The sequence below is a fragment of the Nelusetta ayraudi genome, unplaced genomic scaffold (genome assembly GCF_046127955.1).
Source record: "Nelusetta ayraudi isolate G7.1 ecotype Tasmania unplaced genomic scaffold, CSIRO-AGI_Nayr_v1 ptg000135l, whole genome shotgun sequence".
Lineage (NCBI taxonomy): Eukaryota > Metazoa > Chordata > Actinopteri > Tetraodontiformes > Monacanthidae > Nelusetta > Nelusetta ayraudi.
Window position 1 is genome coordinate 20,139,213 of NW_027466185.1, and position 13,212 is coordinate 20,152,424.

The 13,212-nt window shown below is 42.7% G+C and overlaps 1 protein-coding gene across 2 annotated transcripts in view; it reads left to right on the forward strand.

The window, feature by feature from the left end:
• Positions 1 to 13,212, forward strand: part of trappc9 (trafficking protein particle complex subunit 9) — a 167,310-nt gene that overhangs the window by 52,223 nt on the left and 101,875 nt on the right. For both annotated transcript variants that reach the window (XM_076011176.1, XM_076011177.1), the window contains 2 exons: positions 3,493 to 3,645; positions 9,452 to 9,570. In XM_076011176.1, coding sequence (XP_075867291.1) covers positions 3,493 to 3,645; positions 9,452 to 9,570 — 272 coding nt within the window. The remainder of the gene's footprint in view (positions 1 to 3,492; positions 3,646 to 9,451; positions 9,571 to 13,212) is intronic.

Below are 13,212 nucleotides of genomic sequence, written 5' to 3' on the forward strand. Positions count from 1 at the left end.
ATCTATTCTCTTTGTTAACTGCTTGTCGATCAGCCCAACTGGATTCACTCACAGCCTTTTGTTCACTAATTGGTCTTTGTCTGGATGCGATATTGGATATTTGGTGGCTCTTAAATTTTTAATAACTACTCATTTGTACAGTGATGCTGATTAAATGCGGTAAATTTGCACATCTAAAGTCACTTTCTGATAGAGATCTCCCCCGACCAATGACTGTCTGACGGCAGATTATCATTTCAGCTAAATAAGCAATTCAGAGGGAAACTAATCTCCCCCAAAATTTCATAATGTTTGAGACACAGCCTAACACAACTGCAGTACTTTCCAGCAGATAATTGTGATGACTTGTTCGGCAGCCTGAGGGCTACTTAGTAATCAGCCAGTTTCATATTTCTCAAACAAGAGCAAAACTACCACAGGTGCCGCACAAGTACAAGTGTGCGAGTATAATACAAGTGTATGGGAATTAATTCCTTTACACTTAATTACTGTCTTATTTTTTTTTTTGGTCCATGTCACATTTCAATTAAATATGTAAATATTGTCAGTACAGTTTCCAATTCACACCATTTACCATCTGCAATAAATAAGCGTCTGACAAAGCTGTACTTTAAACGCATTGCTCCAGTAATCCTGATCCCTACACAATTCCTCCCACCTAATTGTGCAGTATGTAACTGCAATACTTGTGGTATTTTTTTTCTCTTGCCCGCACAGATTTGCATTAAAATCGAGTTTTGAGTAACCAAGTGTTCTATGAAAGAAATTAATCTCGTTTGAGTGAAAAGAGGCGAGAGCTTTCAGGACGCAGTTGAGACATAAAGCAGGAAGCTTACGGAAGCAATGATGAATGTTGCGGGAATTCTCAAATTTACAGGATGCCTCTAGGACCTGTCTAGGCCCCTCAGTGGCTTTGGGAAGAGTTCAGCTCGACAGCCTACTGCAGCACAGCACGGCGTTGTATGGCCACTTGCAGAAATCTGATTGGTGGTCGGGGTCATAAACTCAACTTTCAGGGATTATGGGTTGGATGGTCATGTCTGAGGATGCACCGATACAACTTGTTTACAAACCGAGTATAGTACGAGTACTGGCATTTCAGTACTCACCGATATCGAGTACTTAATAAGGCCATTAGACAGTACAGAATTACTTCAAGTTTTTTCCCGACAGATGTTCTGTTGTTTTTCTAGAACATGGGCCGACTGTCACAAGTTTCACTGCAGTACAAACACAAATTGAACAAAATTGTCATATACATACATACATACATACATACATACATACATACATACATACATACACAACTGGTATCGATATTGTGGTATCAGCATGTGTTTAACGAGTACTAGTAGAGTACTCAACCGCGGTATTGGTACCGCTACTGATTGCCGGTATTGATGCTGATTGCTGGCATCGGTACCGATACAGATTACTGGTATTGGTACCGATGCTGATTACTTGTATTGGTTTTGGTGCATCCCTAGTTAAAACACAAAAAGTATCTACTGTACTCTTGAACTTTTTAAGGGATAAGACAGGGTCTTTGTAGCTATTGCCTGTTATTTGAGCTGAGGTACCTTTTTATATGTCCATGTTAAAATGATCCAATTGGCCAAATGGATAATAATTGGTCCACTTCTGGGTCTGACAAGTACGTGAGACATACCCGACGTCACAAGACCGGCTTTCAAATTCATACTCCGTCAGGTGGATAATGAAGGATGAAAGAAAAGCAGAGGAGTCGCAGGGGCCGAGGTGGGGGTGAGAATCTCTAGGACCTCATCTAAGTGCTTCTGACAGGCTTTGGAATTGATTTTTTTCATAACTTCTGTGGAGAAACGCCGATGCGATCTCCATAATTTCTTTTTTCTTTTTTTTTCCCCCAGGATTATCGCCGCCTTTAACGTCGTAAATAAATCAGGGCGAGAGCCCTCGGCAGCCGCCGTTGTTGGTGTGTCACGCAGTTCTGTCACATTAGGCTCATCCACGAGCTTAACTGTTTCTTAATTCATTATTATAGCCTCCACATTCAGCGCCTGCTTCCCCACTTTGAAACATTCCCCTCATTGCCTCGCTCCTTCGTTGCCTCTCATTGCTCTTTTAAATCCACCCTCGGAGAGTGTAGCGTTTTTATGATTATTTAACGTCGAACGCCATTGACAAAAATCTGTATTTAATACTGCCCATTTTCGCGTACTCTGAGCAAAATTTCCAACCATTTTGGTTATGAATGGAAGCAGCCCAGCGTCTGATCTATTGCGTTAAACGGCTGTTGATGTGTCTGCAGCACATCTGTTCCAAAAAAACAACCTGCCCGCCGTCCCCAAAAGGCAGGTACGGCTCACCTGCACGTGTCCTCATTCAGGTGATGTACGATTCGTCTGCTTGAAGTGGATGCAGCTGAGCCCTTTGCTCAGGTAGGAAGAGAAAAAAAAAGGCTGAGGCATAAATTAGCCTGTTGACGAGAGCAGCCGAGACGATGAACAGGCGGGAGGCAGCGTGCCGCTGAAAATTCATTCGTGGAGAAACAGTAGTGCGGGTTTCGACCTCGCAGACCCTGCGAGATCAATCCCGTTCCCTTTGGTGGGATTTTGCCGGCGGTAATCAGCAGGTGAAAGGCAATTTTATTTTCTGAAAAAGCGCAAAAAAGCGCAAAAAATAAAAAAATATATATATATATATCCGTCTGCTGGTTTTCAAGCACCGGAGTCTCATTTTGGTTTCTTCCTCCTCTTCTTCTTCTGCATGTGTTTGTAGCTGAAAATATGAAAGCGAATTCTGACTATTTTTCACCCCAATAGGTGTTATGATGTTAAGAAAATAGCCCTCCTCATCTGTAATCAACCCCCTTTCTTTTTTAATTGCCCTCCTTTTTTTTCTTTTTTTTTATTTCTACTTGCCATTTTCTCTGTCAGATAATTATAGTATTTATTGTTATGCACTACCAGTAAGAAGTTTAGACACACCTTCTCATGCAATGGTTTTTCTTTTATTTTTACTCCTTTTTACATTGGAGATACATACTGAAGACATCAAATATATGAGGAATATATATGAAGTTATGTAGCAAAGAAAGCATTGTTAAAATAACTCTAAATGTTTAATATGAAAGGTGGCTATTTTGAAGAAATGAAAATATGAAACGTTTTTCATTTATGTCACACTTTTTTGTTGACTACATAATACCATTTATGTTTTGTTCATTCATTGTTTTGATGCCTTAAGTGAGAATCTATGTAAATAGTCTTTAAAATGAAAGAAAAATGAGAAGGTGTACCCAAACTTTTGGCTGGTAGTGTGTATTGATACTATACATTTTCAGCTGCTTTATTTACAATTGAGACATACACACACACACCCTTTAATGTTGTTGTTGTTATTCAGTCTGTCTGTTAATGTTGCACATTAAAAAAAAAATTAGCTTTTTAATGTTTCTCTCCAACGACTTCTTTTATTAAATGTATGTTTGTGTGATTTATGCTTTTGCAGAAAAAGTCTTTGGAGAGTTTCTGACATGGGAACTGGAGGACGCTTTGTCTCACCTTCCCCTCAAGTCCGGCCAGGCTGTGACGCTGACCGTCAACATCAAAGTCCAGCTGGACTTCTCCGGCCAGGAGAGCCTGCTGCAGGACCTCAACGACGGTGAGTGGGAACACGTGCAGGTCTGTAGGTTTGCAGCAGGCCATGGACAAACTACAGCCCGGAGGCCATATGCAGCCCGTTAAGATCGTTAATCTGGCCTGCCAAATGTGAGGAAATGATATTAATAGTAAGTAAGTCATAAAATAGCTACATTTTGTCAATCTTTTCATCATTCAGTCATTCCAGTAAAGACCTAAATACTGTTGCCTCCTCTTTGAGGAAAAAAAAATAAAAATAAAAAAAAATAAATCAACATTTCAATTTTCAGAAATCTGTTGAGCTAGTGTGAAGCATTTTATATATTATAATATATTGCCATGTAGCAAATCTTCCAATTTTCTTTGGTCCAAAGACATTTTCTTATTTATTTCAACCCATTACATCTGTGTTTAAAAACCAACCTCGGACAAGTAGCAGGTACAAAGGCAAACATGAACATTTAAATTCAGCGCAAAACTGGCCGTTCAAGTGTTAATCTGCTGCTGTACAAGGAGCGCTCCTCCCTCTCCCACCCTCTCCAACGCCAGCATTTAGACTGCCTCATTTAAGATTCAGCAGTAATAGGAAACGGGGTGGGGGGGAGTGGGGGGGGGGGTCTGGAGGTCTCCACGCTCACGTTTTCTCTGCCGGCTTGCTGGCTCGCTCACGTCTTCGGTTGATTTTACTCTAATTCCTATTCCTGTTTGAGAGGAGGGGTGGGAACCGGCAGTCTGACCTTTTTTTCCCTCCCTCGGAGCGTTTTCATTGTGCAGCCTTATACTCCAAGTTCACGCCTGGCGTCTTTTCTTTCCCGTCTCGCTCCTGACCTCTCTGCCTTCTTCTCCAGGCTGTGGAACCTCTACAACAAAGACTGTATGGCCAGATAAATATTAATGAGCGATCAATACAGGCCTGCTCTTGGCAAGAAGGGTGCCTTTTTTTTTTTAGGTCTGTAAATCCATGTGAATTTAAAATAGTTGAGGCAATACGTACATATCCTTTTCTTGGGTTCTTCTTCTTCTTCGTCTTCTTCTTCGTCTTCTTCGTCTTCTTCTTCTTCTTCTTCTTCGTCTTCTTTAAAGCTACATGTTTTCAAGTTTTTAATTAGCTGAACAACACCAAGGGGCCCTGAGTGAAGGAGATAAGGCCCGGTTCATGTAAACAGCGTCGCCGGATTGAGTTGTTATGGCGACACCATCGAAACTTGTCGTTTGTTGAACACATTTCGATGCTATCTGCCCGCGTGCTAATGGAATCGTCACATTAGCACCTTGCACTAATGAACTTATTTGCATTATAAAGCTGTCCCCCCACCCCCCGCTTGGTTTGTCCCCGTTTCATTTAATCCGCCTTTGCCGCACGCGCGTGACTGATTGACAGCCAGGTTTGCTGTACGCAAGATTTCATCATTGAAAAAAATTGGACAGGTTGAATTCTAGCAGCGGCATACACCACACGACATCACATCACGTCACATCCCATCATTTTTTTTCTTTTATTCTTCTTAAAAAATACCAGCACGTCGAATTATTTTTATTTTGTTGTTTTTATTGTTGATTCATTTTTTGCAAATTTAACTTAGCGGCACGAATTGTGGTGTGAAATTCAAATCTTTTTTCAGGATTTCAGGACAGTGCTTGCTATTTCGCCAACACAATATCATGTGCTGCAATACAAAATGCCGCTGCTGATATTGTCCTAACGAGGTCGTAGACACGAGCGTGCAGACAAAATCTAATCATCGCCATGCGTTGCTTTGGGTGTGATATTTAGCTCTATATAGCAACTCTACGCAGTCCTTGTTTTTTGCGAGTTATAAACAAAAGAGATTCTTGTTGAAGGTTGGAGCCACGGTCCTCTCTTTGAAAAAAAACAAAAAAAAAACAACAACCATGAGGATTAAAATTCAACTCCTTCGAGGAAATATTCATGTTTCTTCCGCCGTCTCCATGACTGCCTGAGGTTAAGAAGTGCAAACTACTCTTCTAGTGCTTGTTTGAGTCAACTTACTCAACAGCTCAAATGCAAACATTCCTACTTATAGTTATGCTTTCATGTCAGGTGGCAAAATCCGGGAAAAAGGTTTATTTTTCCAGATGATCACGCTGTGCCAGGTGGAAAGCTTATCACGAGCCGCCCCACAGGCCTCTTACACTTTGTGATGGAGTTGAGGCCGGACAGAGGGATCTGACCAGACGACGCTCCGAACAGGGAGTCCCTGCTGATTTATCCTCGGCCAGTTCATCTTTCTCTTTAAGTTTGCTGTTGGACACCGGCGCCATGACTCAGGATCAGTTGGGAAGTGATGTCACCGCTCAGGACTAATGGGGCCTCGACTCACAGCGAGCTCCAACACTGCATGGGGAGCGATGTCTCACTTCGACGAGAAAAGTGATGCCGACTCACGGAACGCATACACACAGACACACACACACACACATATATATATATCTACAGATTTAGATCTATATATCTATCTACAGATCTAGATCTGTATATACATATATATATATTTAATATGTGAGTTGGCACCTGCGAATTCACTCCGCTCCCCCAAAGCGCTCGGATAGTGAAGCAGACAGATACTGATTAGGAGCAGGCCGTAAAGGAGGGGATGATTGTGGGCGACGCCATCATCAATCACGGCGCCCATTACTCACGTTGTCCCTGCGCCACCGAATAAAACAAGGACTGGTGGTGTGCGCGTCCCGAACTGACGCTTTAACGTGATGACAAAAAAGAAGAAAAGAAAAAAAAAAAAAAAAGGTTCACGATGCCCTGAAGTCTAATCTGCATCTTATAATCATTCTTATTCTGCAAACTTTGAATCCGTATTCAGTCGCGTATCTCATTTGTTTCACAGCAAGGAGTCAATCTTCATTTTTCTTTTTTTCTTTTATACATAATGTGATGACTTGGCGGCTTAAGAACATTAACTTATTGTCGGGGAGCATCAAACTTCCCTCACATTTAAATACCTGTGGATACCTGTGGGTGGTGATCACTTAAGAACGAGATAAAAATAAATAATAAAAGCACAACCATTCTTAAATGTTTAGTGGGATTTTTAAATTTATTTTTTGCTGACTAATTTCACGATTGCTGAGCCACAGTTGTAAAATACAAAAATCTGCCTTGCTTTTTTTCTCTGTGAACTTTTGCCAAACACCCATATATTATACATCAGAGCAGATCACTGAGAGAAATCGGCACGCTGCCATCTTGCCAGTTCGGTGTCCACTTCTTATAATGCATCCATGGCTGGGAGCATTGATTCTTTCTTTTAAAAAAAAAAAACAACAAACAACAAACAAACAAACAAATGTATCCGCCATATGATTGGCTGGTTTCACATTTAATAATATCCTCAGTTTTTGTTTTTTTATGTCTTCCCCCCAGCAAACGGAAACTAGTAGTACTACTACACTGTTCCGAAGGTAAATATAAGGTTTAAGAGCGGAAGTAACGCGACTTCATTTTCAGTCTGGTTTTCAAATCTCCTTTCTCCGCCGTTTGCCGTCGATACAGATTAAAAAAAAACTCCTTTCTGTGTTTACCTGTGGCCATGGCAAAAATTTGGCGTAGTCCACGTTGTCTCCCCGTTAATCGCATCAGCACGTCTGCCCGCTCGCTCCGCTGCGCCGCCGCTTCTGCTTTGTCGGACCCTCCTCCAGCTGCTCCTTGTTCCCCCCCCCGCAAGTCTCGCCACTTATTTCGGAACTCGGTGATGTGTGAATCGGTGCAGTGGTGTAGTCTACGTGACACGCGGGTATACGCCGTACAAGCACTAGAAAAGATGCTGAATCGCCGTGTACAACCACAAAAAAAAAAAGCGCGCTAAGATACGTACAAGTATGTACACTTTCCTGTTTGTGAATGTGATTAAAAGTATGTTTATGTTCGGATCTCTGGGAGTCTGCCGTTACTTTGGTGCCACTTTAGGGAATTTAGTTGTGTTTCACTACTTTTGTTGAATTTGATTGCTGAAACATTTTTTTTTATTTAATTTTATATTATGTATTATTATCATGTTTTATTTGAACTACTTAACATATTTAGGTATTTAACTTTTTTTTTTTGTATTTTGCCACATTTATCTTGGTCATATATTTGATGTCTTCAGTATGTATCTACGATGTAGAAAGTAGTAAAGATAAAGAAGAAACAGGTGTGTCCAATCTTTTGACTGGTAGCGTATATATGGATGCTGGATAGTTAATACTTTACTGAGCATGTTGCTTCTTGTTTTGTGTCGTTTCGAAGTAGCTGCGTCCAGACAGAGGTGTACAAGGCCGGGGCGGGAGCCGGGGGTCGGAGTATACAACCCACTGGAATAAACTAGACTACTAAATATGCGTATCGGGCTCTCGCCCAAAACCCAATTGCCTGAGCTACTTGCGAGTCTTGGAGGAAATTGCAGGGCTGTGCGGTTCGCGCCGACGTCAGACGGCGACAGCCCTCCTTTGACGTCAGAGCGTGGGCACCCACCGGGCGTCTTGTCCGAGGTTTGTCTGAGTGGGTTGAAAGCGGCGGATCCCGCCGATGCAGCTGTTGATTCGTGCGCGCAGCTGCTCCACATGCACGAGTCGCTTCCGCCCAGATCTGGGTTGCAAATTTATTGTTTTTTTTTTTTTTGTTTGTTTTTTGTTTGGTATGCTCGCAAGAGAGACATCGACTGATTTTCTGTCCTTTTTTTTTTTTTTAATTCAAAAGCCTAATGGTTTGAGAGGCAATTGCTGCATAATGGTTGTGAAATAAGTGACGTGCTTGTGGTCCATTTTTAATCCAGAGTCCACAGGCTGTTTAAAGGTCCAGTGTGTAAAATTTTGCTTGTTTTATGATCTTTATATTGGTAAAAACTTAACACACCGCCCATAAATACATGATTAAAAGTGTATACTCACAGTACAATAAAGGTAATTTGGTTTTCCTACCCTCAAAACGGTTCCTGGAAAAAAAAGAACACACCTTTTAAATAATGTCAGGGGCAGATAAAATGTAAAAGTCAATGTTTTCTTAAAGCTAAATATTAATCATATTTGCATTTAAATGAAAATGATCTGTGAGCCAGTCACACTAATCACTGATCACACACGCGGCAGCAACTGTGAAACGTAGACGCAGTGAGAACGACTCACTGAATTTCAAAGCAGCATCAGAATCTGAAAGGAAAGGGGATTCAAGAGACTTTAAACATGGTGACCAAGGTTGCTGGTGCCAGACGGGCTGCAGGTCTGAGTGTTTCACAACCTGCCTCTGTTCTACTTGGCATTCATACTGTATCACAACCATCTCCTGGGGTCGCAGAGAGCGCTTCCAAAAAGAGAAAATGTCCAGGGACCAGTAGCAGTAGCATGGAGGAAAATGCCTTGTTGATGTCAGGGGTCAGAGTTCAGGATGAGCTGACTGGTAGGAGACCATAGATAAGGCAACACAAGCTTGAATAACCAATGTGTTCAGAATACCATCTGTGAAACCATCATGACTCCAACCTTGAAGGAGAAAATGTGTATCGACAGACTCGGTACTAGTCTGTACTTGAAGTATCTATCTGTCTGTATGTCTATCTAATTACTTGTACTCAAAAGAGAAGCATGTCTGTATTTTGATCTCTTTTGAAAAGCCTTTGGACACTTTATGCGTTGAGTCATGTTCCCTCATAAAACTGCTTAGTAATAATAAGCGATCGACCGGGGAGCTAAAATATAGAACGCACCTCAAATGAATGAACGTGAAATGAACTTTCGATTGTGTTTTGACGTCAGCCAGCTGCTGTTTCGCTGTTCGGCTATTTCTGACTGCGCGGTGCCATGTCGTCTTTTCGCAGATGGGATAAGCGTGACGGGGCTGCCCATCTCCAGCCCGCTCCGCCAAGTGCTCAAGCCCAGGTCGGATAGCAGGCCCGTGAGCAGCGAGTCCGGCAAGGCCGAGTACAACCACGTCAAGGTAATCCCACGCTTACTGCCGGCCTCTCCCGAAATCCTTGGCACGGCTCGTTCCGTCGCTCCGCTTTTGCCTCACGCTAATCTTCCCGCATATCAGGTGCAACTTGCTGAGGATTAGAAAGGTTCGGCTGTTTGACCGTCTTTCAGCTGCCCCGTTTCTGCTCCCGTCTCGCCAGCGCGCTTTGCTAAATTGCAAAAATCGCAGCCAAGTCTACGGCATTTTACACCTCGGCTAAGTACACGGGTGACGTCGGGCTGGGGTCTCACCTCGGCCGCAGATGCATTGCAATCTTGCTGTGGTCGGCGTGGGGTATTTGATGAAACTGTATCCGGTAATCTTGAGGGGGAACTCGCAGGGGGAGCGTAGATCAAGTAGCGGGGAGGGAAAACGGGGATGAAAGCCCACTGAGCTGGACGGCAGAGGATGGATACAGCTTGTCCAACTCTCTCACAGCAGTGTGGATCCATAAAGCTTCTGGATGCGCATTAATACGCAAGCGCATTGCTGCCACACTAGAAAAAAAACAGGGCTCAGTATCACGTTGTAACGTGAAAACTATCCTGTGTTTACGTGATACTTTTCATGTAATTTGATAGTTTCACGAAACAACGTGATAGTTTCACGAAACAACGTGATAGTTTCACGTTATAACGTGAAAATTATTATGAAATAGCGTGATAGTTTCATGTTATAATGTACAAATTATCACAAAATAACGCGATAGTTTCACGTTGTAACGTGAAACTGAGCCCTGTTTTTTTTTTTTCTAGTCTGGCAACAATGCGCTTCCGTACATTAAGAATAATATGACAAACAATTTATGGAAACATAATTGAACTCGTTTTAATGCCGCACCAGCATTTTTATTTGTTCATTTTTTAAAGCATATTTTCAGTTTGCTTCCAAGGACTTCAGACTGGAAACAGAAAAGGCATTCAAGGACTACTTAATTATTGACCAAATAAAATGCCACTTTTTTAACCTTATTATATTGAATGCATATGCCACCACCTTTCAGTCTACTCCACAGTTTTGCCCTGTCTGACCTATTTAATGTCAACATACTCCAGTTGCTCTTTACAGCCCAAAAGGTTCTCATTCAGGCGACACGGTGGCGCAGTGGTTAGCGCTGCCGCCTCACAGCAAGAAGGTCGTGGGTTCGATTCCAGGGCCTGGGACCTTTCCATGTAGAGTTTGCATGTTCTCCCTGTGTCTGCGTGGGTTCTCTCCGGGTTCTCCGGCTTCCTCCCACAGTCCAAAAACATGCATGTGAGGTCAATTGAACACTCTAAATTATCCGTAGGTGTGCATGTGAGTGTGAATGGTTGTCTGTCTCTATGTGGCCCTAGCGGGTATAGAAGATGAATGCATGATGAAAAGGTTCTCATTCACACAAGAAGTCGGCTGAGGTGGTTCGCCCACTCTACAACTTTTGTTTTCTTGCAATTATTGGTTATCAGCCAAAACAAAGTCTTCGCCGGGCAGCTGACAATAAAACAAAGAGCACTGTGTAAACAAGTTAAGATTAAGAATGGCCACTAATTAACTTTGTTCTCATGCTCATAGCTTCTTAGAACTCCAAAAAGTTAAAAGGAAATGGAGGCAGACAAAAGCAAGCCAGACTTCATACCAGTAGCCTAAAAGACATAAAAGTAATAGTATTACTTTAATAGAGTTAGACTGTCACAGATTTTGCTTTTGTGCTCAGAGCAATTAAAAGAAGAATTCACCGTAAAATGATCTCACCCTGTTTTCTAATCTAATATTTGTAGATTCAAGGTCCAAAACTCGGTATCATTCTGCTGTTTAACAACGAACCCACAAATGGAGGAATAAGTTGACCACATACTGCAGCGTGATATAACAACAGGGTGGTAAATATTTAACGACTCCACACTGGTTCGGCGGCACTGTCCAAATGTCCGGGTGACGCAGCAAACTCATTTATTTTGAAACAGCGACGGCAGTCGTGTTTTTTAGATACTGCAAAAAAAAAAAAAAAAACTTTACTGTCTTTCACATGTTATAAAAGATTTACAAAAAGAACATTCATCCCGAGTCCAGACGTATTGCCCTGAACTTTTGAGCCCCTTTTTATCGCCACTATTCGGAAACACGTCTTTGCAAATATTGGAGTGCCTTTTGAATAGCCTGACTGCCAACCGATATTGAACCTAAAACTTTGTCAGTGTGTGCCTGATGGAATGGCTGTTTTGGCCCGGATAGACAGGCAGATGCACAGGAAATTGAAGAAAAAAAATAGAAATAAATATTTAAGCCCAACTGGCTGCCAGTTAGAGGATATTTTCTGCATTCGTCCAACAGCTTTTTTGGCATGCTTGTCCCGCGGATCTGGAAATCTTCATCGGGCTGCATGAACCACACCGAGCCGTTATTATTTCACTCAGTTTGGGATATTGTTGGCGTGTTTCGACTCGGTTGAATCACTCACTCCCATCTGTAATCATCGCTGGAGGAGCCAGCCCAGTTTTCCACCTTGCGGCCATTTTTATGTGAGTGCAAATTACTTGTTGCACTCAAAAGAGAAGCGCGTCTCTTGTGTTGATTTCATTTGAAAAGCCTTTGGACGCGTTATGCGTTGAGCCATGTTCCCTCATAGAACTGTGCCATTACGCATTATCAGAGCAGCGGGTCAACTGCAGTGTTGCCCAAGTGAATCATTACTGGTCTAAAGCAGCGGTCCCCAACCCCTGGGCCGCGGACCGGTGCTGGTCCGTGGGTCATTTGGTACCGGGCCGGACAGAAAGAATAATTAACTTCTGTTAAATCAATCCCGTTTCATTCATTATCTGAGGCTGAACAATTTAATTTTGAAAAATTACCGGATTCTCTCCGTTACGTCCAACTAACGCTCAACTCTTGACACATGTCAAGGCGCTTGTCTCGGTCACCTGATACGTTACCGCGAGATTAAGCGCACAAGCTAGCAAGCTTGTGGGTTTGTGGGCGATCGACGGCCAACGGTCGCGCGTTCATGCCGGTCCGTGAAAATATTGTCTCACATTAAACCGGGCCGTGGTGCTAAAAAGGTTTGGGGACCGCTGATCTAAAGTGTTGCACCAGCTGTGGAACATAAATGTAATAATAATAATAAGCAAATGGTCTGGGAGGTAAAGCATAGAACTTTAAGAAAAAAAAACACTCAGCACCTCAATTTAATGAACGTGAAATGAACTCATAGATGGTGTTTTTTTCGACATCAGCCAGCTGCTGTTATTATTACACTCAGTTTTGCAGGGATATTGTTGGTGACTGCCGACGGTGCTTGGCGCGCATATGAAAACTTGTTTTCCACCTTGCGGTCTTTTTTTTTTGTTTGTTTTGTTTTGTTTGTTTGGGTCGCCCAACCGAATCGTAAAAACGCCCTGCGGCTCAAAAATAAACGCGCTCGGCCGACCGCATTTGGGACACGGCTTGAGCAGGTGAGAGCGAGGCCCTGCCGCTCACTCGCTCGCTCGCTCGCTCAGATGCGCTCGTTTTCGGCCCGTTATTTACACATTTTCCAGTGACTCATCTCTTGAGGTAGCGCGAAGGCGATTCCACAGTTTGCTTTCTGTGACACTGCCAATTACTCCTCTCACCTCTCGCCGCCGCAGCTTCCCGTTTCACTCCTCCCGCCCT